This window comes from Amblyomma mixtum, chromosome 3, assembly GCF_055824585.1.
Source record: "Amblyomma mixtum isolate Tamu chromosome 3, ASM5582458v1, whole genome shotgun sequence".
NCBI classification, from domain to species: domain Eukaryota; kingdom Metazoa; phylum Arthropoda; class Arachnida; order Ixodida; family Ixodidae; genus Amblyomma; species Amblyomma mixtum.
Window position 1 is genome coordinate 134,935,091 of NC_143014.1, and position 12,758 is coordinate 134,947,848.

The window sequence follows — 12,758 nt, forward strand, 5'->3', positions numbered from 1 at the left end:
GTTGTAGCCATAACAAACCCTTCCCTCCAACCAATTGCCACCCTTCACATATCCCCCGCTGCCACTTCCGAGGAGGCCGAAGAGGCCGCCATTGCCCTGGCCATCACACGCACGGAGGCTCGATACATACTGTCAGATTCTAAAACTGCCATACTAAATTTTGCTCGCGGGAGAGTTTACGTCCCTGCATTTCGCATACTGGACTCCCTCGCCGCCCACCCGCCCCGCCATGTGGAGCTGATATGGGTGCCTGCCCACTCCGGGAATCCCGGAAACGAGGCCGCCAACGCTTTAGCCCGAGCTTCTCTCAACCGGGCACCGGCGGCCTCCGACCAGGGGTTCTCGCGGGAGCGCATGCACTCATTCAGTGAAAGACGCAGGCCTGCAAAGCCGAGCGTCGGCTCTACCCCCCACCTCATCCCTCCTTCGACAATTACCATCAGACACTTTGGAGGCGGCTCCAAACACGCACTTTGCCCTCCTCTTATATACACTCGCAATATTACCCAGTCCACACGAACCCTTCCTGTACCCTCTGCCACCACCCCAAAGCCACTCTCGACCATATTCTTTTCCTCTGCCCGGCGGATCCTCCCCCGCGGGGCCTGGAGCACCTTACCACTTGGGAGGCTTGGGAGACCCTACTGCGCTCCGAGGAGCCGGCCAAGCAAACCATCGCCACATGCCGGGCTGCCAGCGTCATGAGCCTCCGGGACTTGAACGTTTGAGTGCAGTGGGGCCGTGCGGGGGCCCAAGGATTGACGTGTCCAAAACTCCCTTGTTCAAATAAAGTTTTCATCATCATCATCAGACTATTGTGAATGGCCTTGTCTACCGCTTGTCTCACAGGTAGGTCAGAGTCTATCCATGTCTGTCATGGCGGGTTATGGGCCTTCAGAACAAAGGCACTGCGTGCTTTCCTTTTCGTTGCTATAACCTTGAGGAAGACGTGAGCAAATTCATCCTGGTCAGTTTGGTGTTCCATGACCGTAATGGACTTGTACACCAAGAACGCAGCCTTCCCTTCGACTCGGCTGATATATGTTGCGTATCCAGTAAGGGTCGGTTCGTATCTTGTCTCCTTGAAGACGATTACCACTGCAATGATATTGCATTTGCCTTTATAGATATGACAGTTCCACTCCGCACACATCTAAAGTTTCTAGGCAAGTCGATTAACCATATGTGGTAGTTTGGGCATCGTTTCTTTGACGCCTGGCTTTGTGTTGCCACCTCGGCGACCACCTCCAGCCTATGCAGAGATTCCACATGGGGTAACGTTCCCTGAGATTTGGCGGTGATTAAGTGTTTTTCTACCTTCTGTTGAAGCGCGGTGTGCTCGGCCCTGAGCCTTTTGATCTTGTTTTCCCTGCCTTGAGTGTACTGTTCTGTGTTTTGTCGGAGCAGGGGAGGTGACCTTACCTGCCTAGCTCGCTGCGTGATGCCGTTTAGTGTCCGGCGGCTGCTGCTGCGGTTGTCACTGCTGTCCTTACTGCTGCTGGCCCTGGACTGCAGGACCCACACTGGGCTTTTTTTCCCGTGATCTACTTGGAGCGAGATTTCGAGCAGCTGCCTGAACGGCCGCCCCTCCCGGCCTGGGACTCCTCTTCGTGGCTATCCAAGCTCCAGTGCACGTGGTCACTGAGCTGACCAGCGCCATCTTGCTCTCGCCAAGCGGTCTGGATTCGACGATGTGGACCGCTGCGACGGCGACCAAAACCGCGGCAGTGGGTTGGCCCATAATGAGTACGGGCGTGGATCCCATCCACATGTTCACGCAAAAGGGAACAACACCCGTGCCCCGCAGGATGACCGGACGGGCGACTGGTGGCAGCGCAAGGGGCGCACCTCTTGTTGGAATCCTGGATGGGGTTCGGGCAAGCCGCCAAGGCGTGCGACCCCGCACAGCGGGCGCAAAAAGCCTTCGAGAGATTGTTATTCTGATTACGTGGCCGTATTGCGCGCAGTGGGTGCAGAGCGGCACAGGCAGGTGACCTCGACAGAGGTCCACCCAAGGGTCATGCGACATGGCGTGCATAGATGGGCAAAGGCAGGGGGGTCAACCTCGAGGACGAGGACCAACTGTCCATATCTTAAAGATAGCCTGACCTTGCAGGAGGAGGTGACCAGATGGAGATTGGGGTTCCGATGGTGAAGTGTCATGACGAGGTTCTTCGGCCCCACGTCGGGGTCGACGCCGGCAAAGCGAATGTGTGACTCGCTCTGCTGAAGGATGCGGCACTGATCGAGGTTCGAGTGGTCTCGATCCAGGTAATAGCAGCCTTGAGGCGGTTCAGGTCCGCAGGGTCCTTGGAGGCAACCGTAAGGGCAAGACGAGAGTGCCAGAGGTTAACAGCTCCGATGCCCTCGACTTCGGGGTCGATTTTCCCCTTGATCAACGCCGCCACCTCGCGGCCGACGTCTGCCGAGGCCGCGATAGAAGTTAATACCATCTGATGCGGCACCTGGTCCGGCCGAGAGTACCCACCTGGACGAGTCCCTAGTGGGCCAGGGGTCGCATCCAGGGCTGCAATTCTGGTATTCCCCTATAGAAGAGAAACAGGAGCACCGCACAGAGTGTCAGAGAAAGTCTGGCGGACCTGTGCTTCTTGCCTTAGTTCGCGAATTTTCGCCTCCTCCGCGGTAACCGTGGCGGACGTCTCTATAATCCGCGTTCTAAGAACTTTCAGTTCGCGCTGGAGCGCACCAGGAGGTAAGAGGTTGTCCGAGACAGTAGCAGGATTCGCCGTGCACTAGGAAGAGCCGCCCCGGAGGCGGGCCATCTGGAGCAGCCCGTTCGTCCATTGCCAAGCTGACAGCTGGTAGGCCTGCCAGAGACCGAAAACCGGCAAAAATTCGAAAAGGAGGCGTGGACAACAAGGACAGATGTCACTCAGAGGGTCCATGAGGTCTTACAGGGCCCCTCCGAGTAATAGGATGTGCCGAAAGGCCCTTGTGCTGCAAAAAAAGAGAATTAGCGGGAGCAGTGAAATCAACCATTGCCTCTTGTTCCTTCACTGACATATCAAAAAATGTACCGGAAATCACGTGTTTCGCAAGGGCCACTGGGAGTTCTTTGGCCGATTGTTGTTATTGTTGTGTTCTAGATGATAATGAGGACAACGAAAACGGCGCAGCCAATAGTAACATTGGGAGCAGCGTCTCCGTCATCTCCTTAATTTTTTGCTGCGCATGCGAAACGCGCTGAGATGGCGGCCAACTAAGGGGGGACCCTCACGTCCGGCTTTCTGACGTAACGGCCTCTCCTTGGTACTTTCATTCCTCCATGCAGCAAAAGTACAGTGTCTAGAATCATCATCATTATCAGCCTGACTACGCCCACTTTAGGGCAAAGGCCTCTCACATGTCTCTCCAATTAACCCTGTCCTATGCCAGTTGCGGCCCCCGTAACCCCGCAAACTTAAACTCATCCGCCCACCTAACTTTCTGCCGTTCCCTGCTAAGCTTGCCGTCTCTTGGAATCCATTCCGTTACCCTTAAGGACCAAGGGTTATCTTGCCTTCACATTACATGCCCTGCCCAAGCCCATTTATTCTTCTTGATTTCGACTACAATGTCATTCACTTGCGTTTTTTCCCTCACCCACTCACACTGGCTACTGTGCTGACCCAGAGCACCGAGGTGGCACCGGAAACAGTGACTGCCAGCGGCTGCCGCATAGAGCCGCTGCGTGCTAGAAAGGGTATGACCTCAAGAATTTATGTATCTAGCTTTGGCTGTATCTCGCAGGCCGTCACAGAGCGCGCGGCGCCTTCCTAGGGAAAGCCGTGGTCGCTAATTTGTTTTATTCCTTTATTTTGAGCGTACACCTAATTAACCTGCGCATTAACTCACAAAACTTACTCTTGCGTCACTCAGAGAAAAGAGAAAAAAAATTCTCTCGGCCTAACCACTATCTCCTTCGGGCTCAAATTTCGTTTCGTTTGTTTTATTTGCTATTCTTTTAGTTAGATTTATATAGTTTTCATTTATATTACGTTCGGGAGGGGTAAAACTGAACATTGGTTTTTGAGGAAAGGAAATGATGCAGTGATTGTCTCACATCTCGGTGGACACACGAACCGCGTCTTAAGGGAAGGCACGAAGGTGTGAGTGAAAGGAGAAAGAGAGAAATGGGTGCCGTATTGGAGGGCTCCGGAATAACTTCGGCCATCTGAGGGTCTTTAACACGCACTGACGTCGCACAGCAATCGGGCGCCATTGCGTTTTGCCTCCATCGAAATGCGACCGCCTTGGCCGGATTCGAACCCGGGAACTCCGGCTCAGTAGTCCAGCGCCCTCATTACTGAGCCACCGCGGCGGGTTTTGAGAGGAGTACTTGCCTGATTCCGTCAAGATTAATCGGAAATCTCCATCGTCTAAGGAAATCGGAAATCTCCATCGTCTAATCTCCATCGTCTAAGCAATGTAGAGAACCTACATGTCCGTCTTTTAGGGTGGTGACAGCTGGGCCCAAGGTTGCCTAACGGCGGCTGTGGCGGCTGCCAAACTTGACGGGCCGCCATCTTGGCCCCCAGCGTATGCCCTGCCTGCTTTGAGAAGCGCCCTGCTTGCTTGAGGAATATCGACAAAGCAGCTTTTCAAGAGCGTCCTCCTGCTGAACACGATCGAGATTGCAGGATCGATCGTTTACTGCGGCATTCACGTCTTTGGTAAAGGCTATTCGTAGAAGCGCGCGAGTACGCGTTTCGCAAATTCGGTGTCATCGATCGTTTCTCATATTCAGAATGTTGCTAAGGCGTAATTAACTTTTCCCAGGTGAAATCGTGCAACAGACAGGAAAACATCTGAGCATTAGCTATCAAGGTGGAAGTACTGTTACGCCGCTTCGTTTTGCCGATTACGTTACCTTGGTGGCATATAAGTAACGCGTCTGGCTTTTATCTCGGCTTTCTTCGATGTCATTTTTAATCCAGAAAACGACTCTTTCTTTTTTGTTGTTAATCGCGTGAAGACGCTGGATTAAATAGACAATGATTTCGTTAGTTCATTTTCAGGTTTTCTTACTTTATGTATATGTAAATTGTTCCGAACAAATTGTAAAACTACCAGTATTCTACATTTACGCTATTATAACGATAAAATGTGTAACGTCGCCAATTGCGCATTTTTGTGCAGATACAAGGCGTTAAGGAGAGATTTTGCTAGGGTACCTCGCAAACAATGTTTACACATTGCCGGAGCATTACCATTCTCAAAATAAGAAAAATGCTGCACGTAAACTAGGCCACAATTACACTACCCTCCGAGTCAATTCCGTGAAGCATCGTACAGAAACTGGCGAACTGAACGTGCCCAATGTATCGATTTAATGCGTAGCCATGCATTTATTGAGAAATATTATAGAAGGTGCTGTTGCGACACACAATAGCGCATTTATGACTCAACTGCCAAGTCGGCATAGCCTCAAGCGCCCTTTTATTTATATATATTTTAGTGGGGAAGACGCACACAATTCACAACAGGTTACTTTATTGCAATGCTTGCCTGACATGCAACAACCTGCTCGACGAATCACAGGGGTACAAGGGAAATCCAACAAGCATATAAACATATGTCCGAATTATGAACAGTAGTATCAGATTTCAAACAGCACTTTGCCCAACAGGGTAAGGCATATAAAAGCAACATTGATCATTTTCGACTTTTTCAATGCATGTACTGAAAAAACAACCTGAAAATACAGCGGCTAGAAGCCAAAAAGCCAAAATGGGCTGCACAAGTGCACAATGCTGATGCGAGCAAAGCAGAAATAACCATTTTACACAGGTGCACAATGCTGGTGCCAGCAAAGCAGACATAACCATTTTACGACAAATCAGCTGGAGAAGAATACAGTTTGCTACACTGATCACAGTGGGAAAGCAATCAATGCGATAATACCTGCATAAGTTGTACTTTGAGCATGGACACATACACGAACAGAAATATTGGAGAAACCAACAGACATAAGGAAATTAATTACCTCAAACAAAACGCTGAAAATTATATGACATGGTAAAATAATGTACAGAACAAATACGTCGTTAGCAACGTGCACTTAGCTATGACAGCTATAAACCAAGTTAACAAAAGGCATGATTTGAATGAAAGCATGCCAGCGTTTCTTGGTGTTGGGTACCTTTTGCAAGCTGTGATGAACAGTAAAAAGCTCTTGCAGCTGTCTATAGAATTCAAAATGGACTTGAGAAGAAAACCACCCACATAAGCTATGATGTCGCACTCCGCAGTCGTCAGACCGATCACAAACAGGTTCTCCAACTCTTCAGACTGCTGGCTGGGGCCTTCTGCCAGCTTCTTCAGGCTTGGATCAAGGAGGTCAGCCAAATGATTACTGTCATCAATGTTGTAGCTAGAAGACTTAGGTGTGTGCAGAAACTGGCTAACACAAATGGCCTTCAATGCGCATTTGACATCGTACGCACTTCGTACAGGTTTCCTGAGCCTCACTACTGAGAAAATATTTTCAAGGCAATCCTGGATTAACCTAGCAGTGAGGAGGTACAAGTATCCGCGCTTCGCCAGGAGCTCCTCCGACAGGCGCAGTACAACAGTTGTCGACACCAAGAGACCAGCTTGAGATGGCTTCCAGTGTGCAGTCACTCCCATGTTCATTCGACTGAATGTGGCACATGCAAGCTCCAAGGTCGTAACTGCTTCCTTGTGCTTTGAGAGATCAAAATGGCTTAAAGCGACGATGGGGTGTCGTGACGACATCAAAGTGTAACATTTAGTCACAAGGTCAAAAAACCATGCAGTTGCTTCTGCTTCCGGCTTCAAGACGTTTTGCTTGATTAGATACCGAATGGCAGGAGGTGCTTCGCGGAACATTTGCACTGCGATGCTAACTTTCATTTTAGTGAAGTGTCCGTTGCTGACGTAAATGTCCGACAGTTTATTAGCAATTTTGAGGTCCTTGTTGCTATCATATTCGAGAACAGCTTTAACATGTTCAATGCTAACAGTTGTTCCTGGGATGCCGTGCTCCTTTGCTGTCTCTACCGCCAGGGTAAAACTTCCTGCAGGAAGAAGCTGACCACGAATATTTTTCAAAACGTGGGCAGGATCGGCCATGAAATATAGCTCCCTGCCATCCAAGTGGGGTGTGCAAGAGAGCAGACAGTTTCCGAGTGCCTGTGGCTTGAAAGTCCAAGGAGGCGCCACACTGCCCTGTTCGCTCCTCCCATGTCACTTGTCACAACAAGCACTCTCAAAGAAACCTCGAAACAGAGCTCAATTAAACGAAACACTAGCTCAATCAGAATCCTTCCGTCAGTTGAACGACCAGTGAAGTGGTAAGCGATGACTTGCTTCCATCTTGTGTTTAAACCCCCAACCATAAACACAAGTGCATGGTTGGCGACATTCGCAGTTGATTCCGGTAGAGTCGTACCTCCGAAAAGACAATCGAGGGAGGCATCATGTTCGAAGCCCTGGCTAATCTCCATTTCGTCCATGAAAAGCACGCAGTCTTTCTCAATGTCTTCCATTGTTTCTGCCTTGCGTTTTAAAACTTCCATCACCTCAGTGAGGATGCCAGGCAGGAAACGAATGTTCTGCATTCTTCGAATCAAGGTCCTGTTAGAAGGCAGCGGATATGACAAAGACCTGAGAAATTCGTAGCCTGTCGTACCGCATGCATGCTTGATTTGGAGAGCTGCTTGTATAGTCTTCTGCGACCACTTTCGAATCCTGGTTTTTGTTGCCAGAGCCTTTGTTTGATCTGGAGCAAGAAATGATTTTAGCGCACTTATTTCTTGCTCAGCTAACTTGATTTTCTTATTAAGACTCCGTACTTTTGACCTGGCTTGCTCATGCAGTCGTATCAAATTTTTACACTTCCTGTTTAGGTCGCTATTTTTTTTTCGCAGCTCAGCATTTTCTCGGCGCAACATCAGCAATGTGGGAGTTGCGCCGCCTGCAAGCATAAAGGCAGCTGGCGTGGTTGTTTGACCGTGTGGAGAAGCAGTGCTGTCTGAGTCATTTGCTACAATGTCGGAACGGAGATCTGGCAGAATGGCTGCTGACACATCATCATGGCTGGACTCAGGAGTGTCGTCTGTGTCACTTGATACATTGTTGGAAGGCAGATTTGGTGGAGAGGCGGCTGCTGACGCACGATGACACCTCAACTCACCAATGTGGTCTGCACCATTCGCTGCCTTGTCTAGAGGACTCTTGGACTGTGCATTGTGGTCAGGAACCTTCCCGTCGCCAGGATGTAGAGGCAGCTGTGAAATGTCTCCAGGCGTGCAAACACGCTTGGTGCGAGACAAATTTGCAGGTGTCAAGGCACAAGTACGCTTCTTTGGAGACTTCCGGTGTTTTGGAGCGGCTGAAAAAAATCAAGGAAGCAAACATCACTACAATGAAATGCTTGCCTATGCTTTCTTATTTAGGAAACAGCTTAGATACCCATTTTTACTTTCACAGTAAAAATTACAGGAAAAATGATAGCATTTTTCTTGAATGAAATGCACCACCCAAAGCATTTTATGCACAGTTTCGAGTGCTTCGAGTAAAAAAATAAAATAAGGACAGGATACCTCTGTGCATTGGGCTAATGAGTTCAGATGTGTGTTTTTTTTTGTAAACATAAATTACATTTACGAATGTCGAAGCGAAATGGAAATTTTTTCTCTTCCAAAATAGATTTTACATATGTACTTACCACGATAGGGAAAAAGAGTTGGGAGAGCATCCGGCCTCAGCTTTTTCAATCCATCTAGCCTGTTCTGTTCAAAACTTGCGTCTTCAAAATGTGCCTTGAATAAAAAAAGACAGTTTTAACAAACTTATTTGAAAACACAATAAGTTGTTTCAGTTGCTGGAAACCTCATGTAATGAGGGCCACAATGGAAAATTTATTACCTGCTATTTTTTGCAATTAAACATTTAGGCCGTGCGGTCTATATTTCCCAATGATGCACCAAATGACCGACAGAAAGCGTATCTTGAACCATTCTAATATTTTATACGCGCGTCGAAATTACGAATTACCATAAACATATCAAGTTTGTTTTCACAGTATGTGAAAGAAATCGCGCCCTACATTACCATGAAATACACGAGAGTGCATAATTATGTGCTGGTTGAACGAAAAATATTTCATCCAAATCACTTGGTTGTTCGTGCCTAAAACACCATACGCGACCTTATCATCAAATCACCACAATCGGCTTTTACGGCCATGCTTGTTTGAGCTACGTTTGACAAGTTTCGCAGTGCATGACTTCGGTTTTTATCTTTCGCACTCAGGCCGGTCAATTACTTTTAATAACACGGTAAAAAAAAGGATCAATCATAAATCCTACACCCGTGCAGAATTGCAGTACGAACAACTCAGCGATTTATTTTCTTCGCAGATACAATAAATATGCAGCACACTGCGTACACAGCCGATTGCCGAACGTAGCTGAACGATGCGTAAAACTGAACTGCGGGGCATTCCAAGATTGAAATGAGACTGCCAAGTTAGAACATGTTCTACAACCAGGCTTAATTATGAACATTTACGTTTCGTACCTTCTTAATTCGGGGTAATGGAACGCATAGCCTCCACTTGCGCGCACGCTCGGCTACGGGCAGCCGTCGCAGGCAGCTATCAGCTGACAGCTGCCTGCGACGGCCGTCGTCCCCGCTCACAAAAACACAAGTATAGAGCCCTTCAAAAATGTAGAATATAGCAATAAGTACGCGCGCAAATACATGGTGAAGCGAGGTACAATACTCACAGCGCAAACACGAGAAGCAGCAGTGGGCTCCCAGCGGTCCCTTTTCACTTGCACAAGCCAGCGCTTTCTTCGGTTAGGGCTAGCCGGGAAACGATACATTCGTGTGCGCTTCCTGCAGTGGTTCGTGCATTGCGGAACGCAACACCCGGGCATTTTCGGTGCTCACACAACTCTGAACGTGCTCACAGTGTAGTAGTAGTAGTAAGTGCATGAAGGAAGAGGAAAGGAAACTAGCACGGGCCTGTGACTGGCGAGTTATCGCCACCACCACTGCCGGCGTGCAGATAGGGAGGAGGATAGGTAGAGGGGATAAGAAAGAAGTAAAGGGAAGGGAAAGAAGAGCGTCTTTAGAGGCGCCATCGCTGTCATCAGCTGCCAAGGACTAGCAATAGCTGTCCAAGCCCGTGTCCTCCAGGAAGGCAAGGAGGGACCGAAGGGCCTTGCTGGTGTTGGGTCCGGACGGGAAGAGCAGGGCACTTGACGTGTCAGCTGGGAGACCCAGTGCCCGGTAGCCAGCTGAGAGCCTAGCCTGTTGTGCGGCCAGGGCAGGACAACCGCACAGGAGGTGTTCTATTGTCTCCTCCGGGTGACCACAGCGGGGGCAGTCTGCACAGGTAGCCAGGCCCTTGCAGAAGAGTCTTGCCCCGGTCCAGGCGCAGCCCACACGGAGCCGGAGCAGGAGGGACCTCTCCCGTCTTGCAAGTCCCTTGTCCGGCAGGAGCGGGGGGGGGGGGGGGGGGTGTCCCTTGGGCAACCCTGGTGTCGGGGTGTTCCAGGAGGAGTAGCCGCTCCGTGATGGAGCGGGCAGCGTCCAGAGGGACGACTGAGGTGCAGCAGGGCGTGGAGGCCTCGTGGGCTGCCTTGGCCAGGGCATCGGCAGCCTCGTTGCCCTGAACTCCCACATGGCTGGGGACCCAGGCCAGGGAGATGGAGCAGCCGCGGGAGCAGATGGTGTTAAGCCGCGCCGCCAGCTTGCAGACAATAGGGAGTCGGCACCGGGGCTCCTGCAGGAGCTGGAGGGCCACCCTGGAGTCGGACAAGATGGCCACCGACTGTAGAGCAGGCCGTGCATCCAGGATGTCCGCCGCCAGGTGCAGGGCTGCCAGCTCGGCTGTGGTGGAGCTGGCCACGAAGGGGAGTCTCGCCTGCCTTGTTTCGCCCAGGGCAGGTGAGATGCAGGCAGCCGCTGCAGATGGGCAGGCCCCCTTCAGGACGGAGCCGTCCGTGAACAACTGCGTGCAGCCAGCCAGGTCCTCCTCCATGGTTTCCGCTGCCTCCTGACGGAGGCCGACCGCAGGTGTCTGGCGCTTGGGCCTAGCCCCACGTGCTGGCAGGAGGACCCGGAACTGATGTCCCTGGTCAGGCCGTGTAGGGGTAGGTAGGTGCTCTGGCTGCCCCCCCCACCAGTTGTTCAAAGGCAATGGCGGTCTTCCCCATGCGTGAGTGGGGGCAGCTGAGGAGGCGTTCCAGGAGGGGACGTCCGTCTGGGGCAAGGTAGAGCCGCCCCACGTGGCGGAGTGCTGTCCTCTGGGCCTGGAGCTCCATGGGCCATACCCCGGCCTCTGCCAGCGTCGCAGGGACCTGGGAACCCCGTGGGAGGCCAAGGCACAGGCGGATGGCGGCCCTCTGGCAGCGTTCAATGGTCAGCTGCTGCCTGGTGGTGAGCTGGATGAGGGGGAGGGCGTAAAGGAATTGCGCCCCTGCCATGGCCTGGTGGAACTGAAGGCCCATGCTTGGGGTGACGCCTCTCCCGCCCGCCAGGAGCCTCCGGATGGCGCCACGGACCCGGGATGTCTGCCTCGTGAATGCCTTGACCGCAGGTTGCCACGTGAGGTGGCGGTCAATGAGCAGGCCCAGGTATCGGCAAGAGTGCCGCCACGGTAGCTCCCGTCCCGCAATGCTCAGGGCTGTCTTCCCTGGGCGTGCTCCTGGGCGGGTGTTGAGCAGCATGGCCTCGGTCTTGGTGGCGGAGAGCCGCAGGCCCACCCGTTCCAGGTAGGAGCTCACCCTGGTGATGGCCCGCTGCACATTCCGGATGACCTGTACCCGCTGGCGCCGTGGCCCGTAGCACCAGAGGGCAAGGTCGTCCGCATAGATGGCGATGCGGACAGGGAGGCACAGACCCTCCGGAAGGCAGCGGGGAAGCTCCGCCATCACCAGGTTGAAGAGCGTGGGGCTCGGCACGCTGCCCTGGGGAACTCCTCTCGTGAGCGGCTGGGGTGCGCTGGTGGCTCCTCCCACCCGGATGCAGCTGGAGCGGTCGCAGAGGAATCCTCGGATGTACTCCCGGAGGTTGCCGGACACGCCAAGGCAGTCGACAGCCTCGAGGATTGCCTCGTGCGTGACGTTGTCGAACGCGCCCTGCACATCCAGGAGTGCAAGGCACTACCACCTGGCGGGAGTGACGCGCCTCCTCGAGGCTGGAGGTGATGTCGGCAATGGCATCTGCCGTGCAGCGATGTCTTCGGAACCCCGACTGCTGCTCGGGCAGGTAGCCCGTGGCCCCGGCGATCCACTCCAGCCTTGCCAGGGCCATGGACTCCAGGAGCTTCCCCGGGGCTGAGGTCAGGGAGACAGGCCGGTAGGATTTCAGGTCCGTTGGCGGTTTACCGTCCTTGAGCACTGGGACCACCAGTGCCTTGCGCCAGGCCTCCGGTAGGCATCCCGCGTTCCAGACCTCGTTGAAGGTCTGGAAAATCTGACCTGCATGGCATCATCCAGATTCCGGAGCATCTGGTAAGTGATGCCGTCGGGACCGGGGGCACTGCGGCGCTTTGTGTGCTGCAGCGCGGTGGTGAGCTCCGCCCTCGTGAGAGGGGTGGAGCAGATGGCCTCGATGTCCGCTGCCTGGCGTCCACCTGCACCCTGGTCCCTGGTCCGCCTGGGGTAGAGCCCGGATGGAGGGGGCTCCCGTGCTAGCATGGTACACAGTGCTAGCATGGTGCCATTAAATACTTCCTTCTCGTCGAGAGCGAAAATCACAGACACTCAGCAGCAGGAAGA

At 52.4% G+C, this 12,758-nt stretch overlaps 1 protein-coding gene and 2 pseudogenes across 1 annotated transcript; all 3 read right to left on the reverse strand.

The window, feature by feature from the left end:
* Positions 1-2,500: 2,500 nt before the first annotated feature.
* LOC149352014 (uncharacterized) lies at positions 2,501-6,961 on the reverse strand. Its single transcript, XM_089575659.1, has 2 exons — positions 6,143-6,961; positions 2,501-2,546 (listed from the first exon to the last, which is right to left on the reverse strand). The coding sequence occupies exons 1-2, from the start codon at positions 6,874-6,876 to the stop codon at positions 2,501-2,503; spliced, it is 780 nt and encodes a 259-aa protein (XP_089431785.1). The 5' UTR covers positions 6,877-6,961.
* Positions 6,962-8,112: 1,151 nt separating this feature from the next.
* On the reverse strand, positions 8,113-9,908 carry LOC149352015 (peroxynitrite isomerase THAP4-like; annotated as a pseudogene).
* Positions 9,909-10,279: 371 nt separating this feature from the next.
* LOC149352016 (uncharacterized) lies at positions 10,280-12,294 on the reverse strand (annotated as a pseudogene).
* Between the last annotated feature and the right edge of the window lie 464 nt (positions 12,295-12,758).

What these genes read in the sequence shown, in the direction of transcription:
- LOC149352014 (XM_089575659.1), bottom strand. Translation starts at nt 6,876, where the DNA reads ATGAAAGTTAGCATCGCAGTGCAAATGTTCCGCGAAGCACCTCCTGCC. An exon ending in TTCATCACAGCTTGCAAAAG is followed by an intron (nt 2,547 to 6,142) that starts GTACCCAACACC and finishes TCTCTTCTATAG; the next exon opens with GGGAATACCAGAATTGCAGC.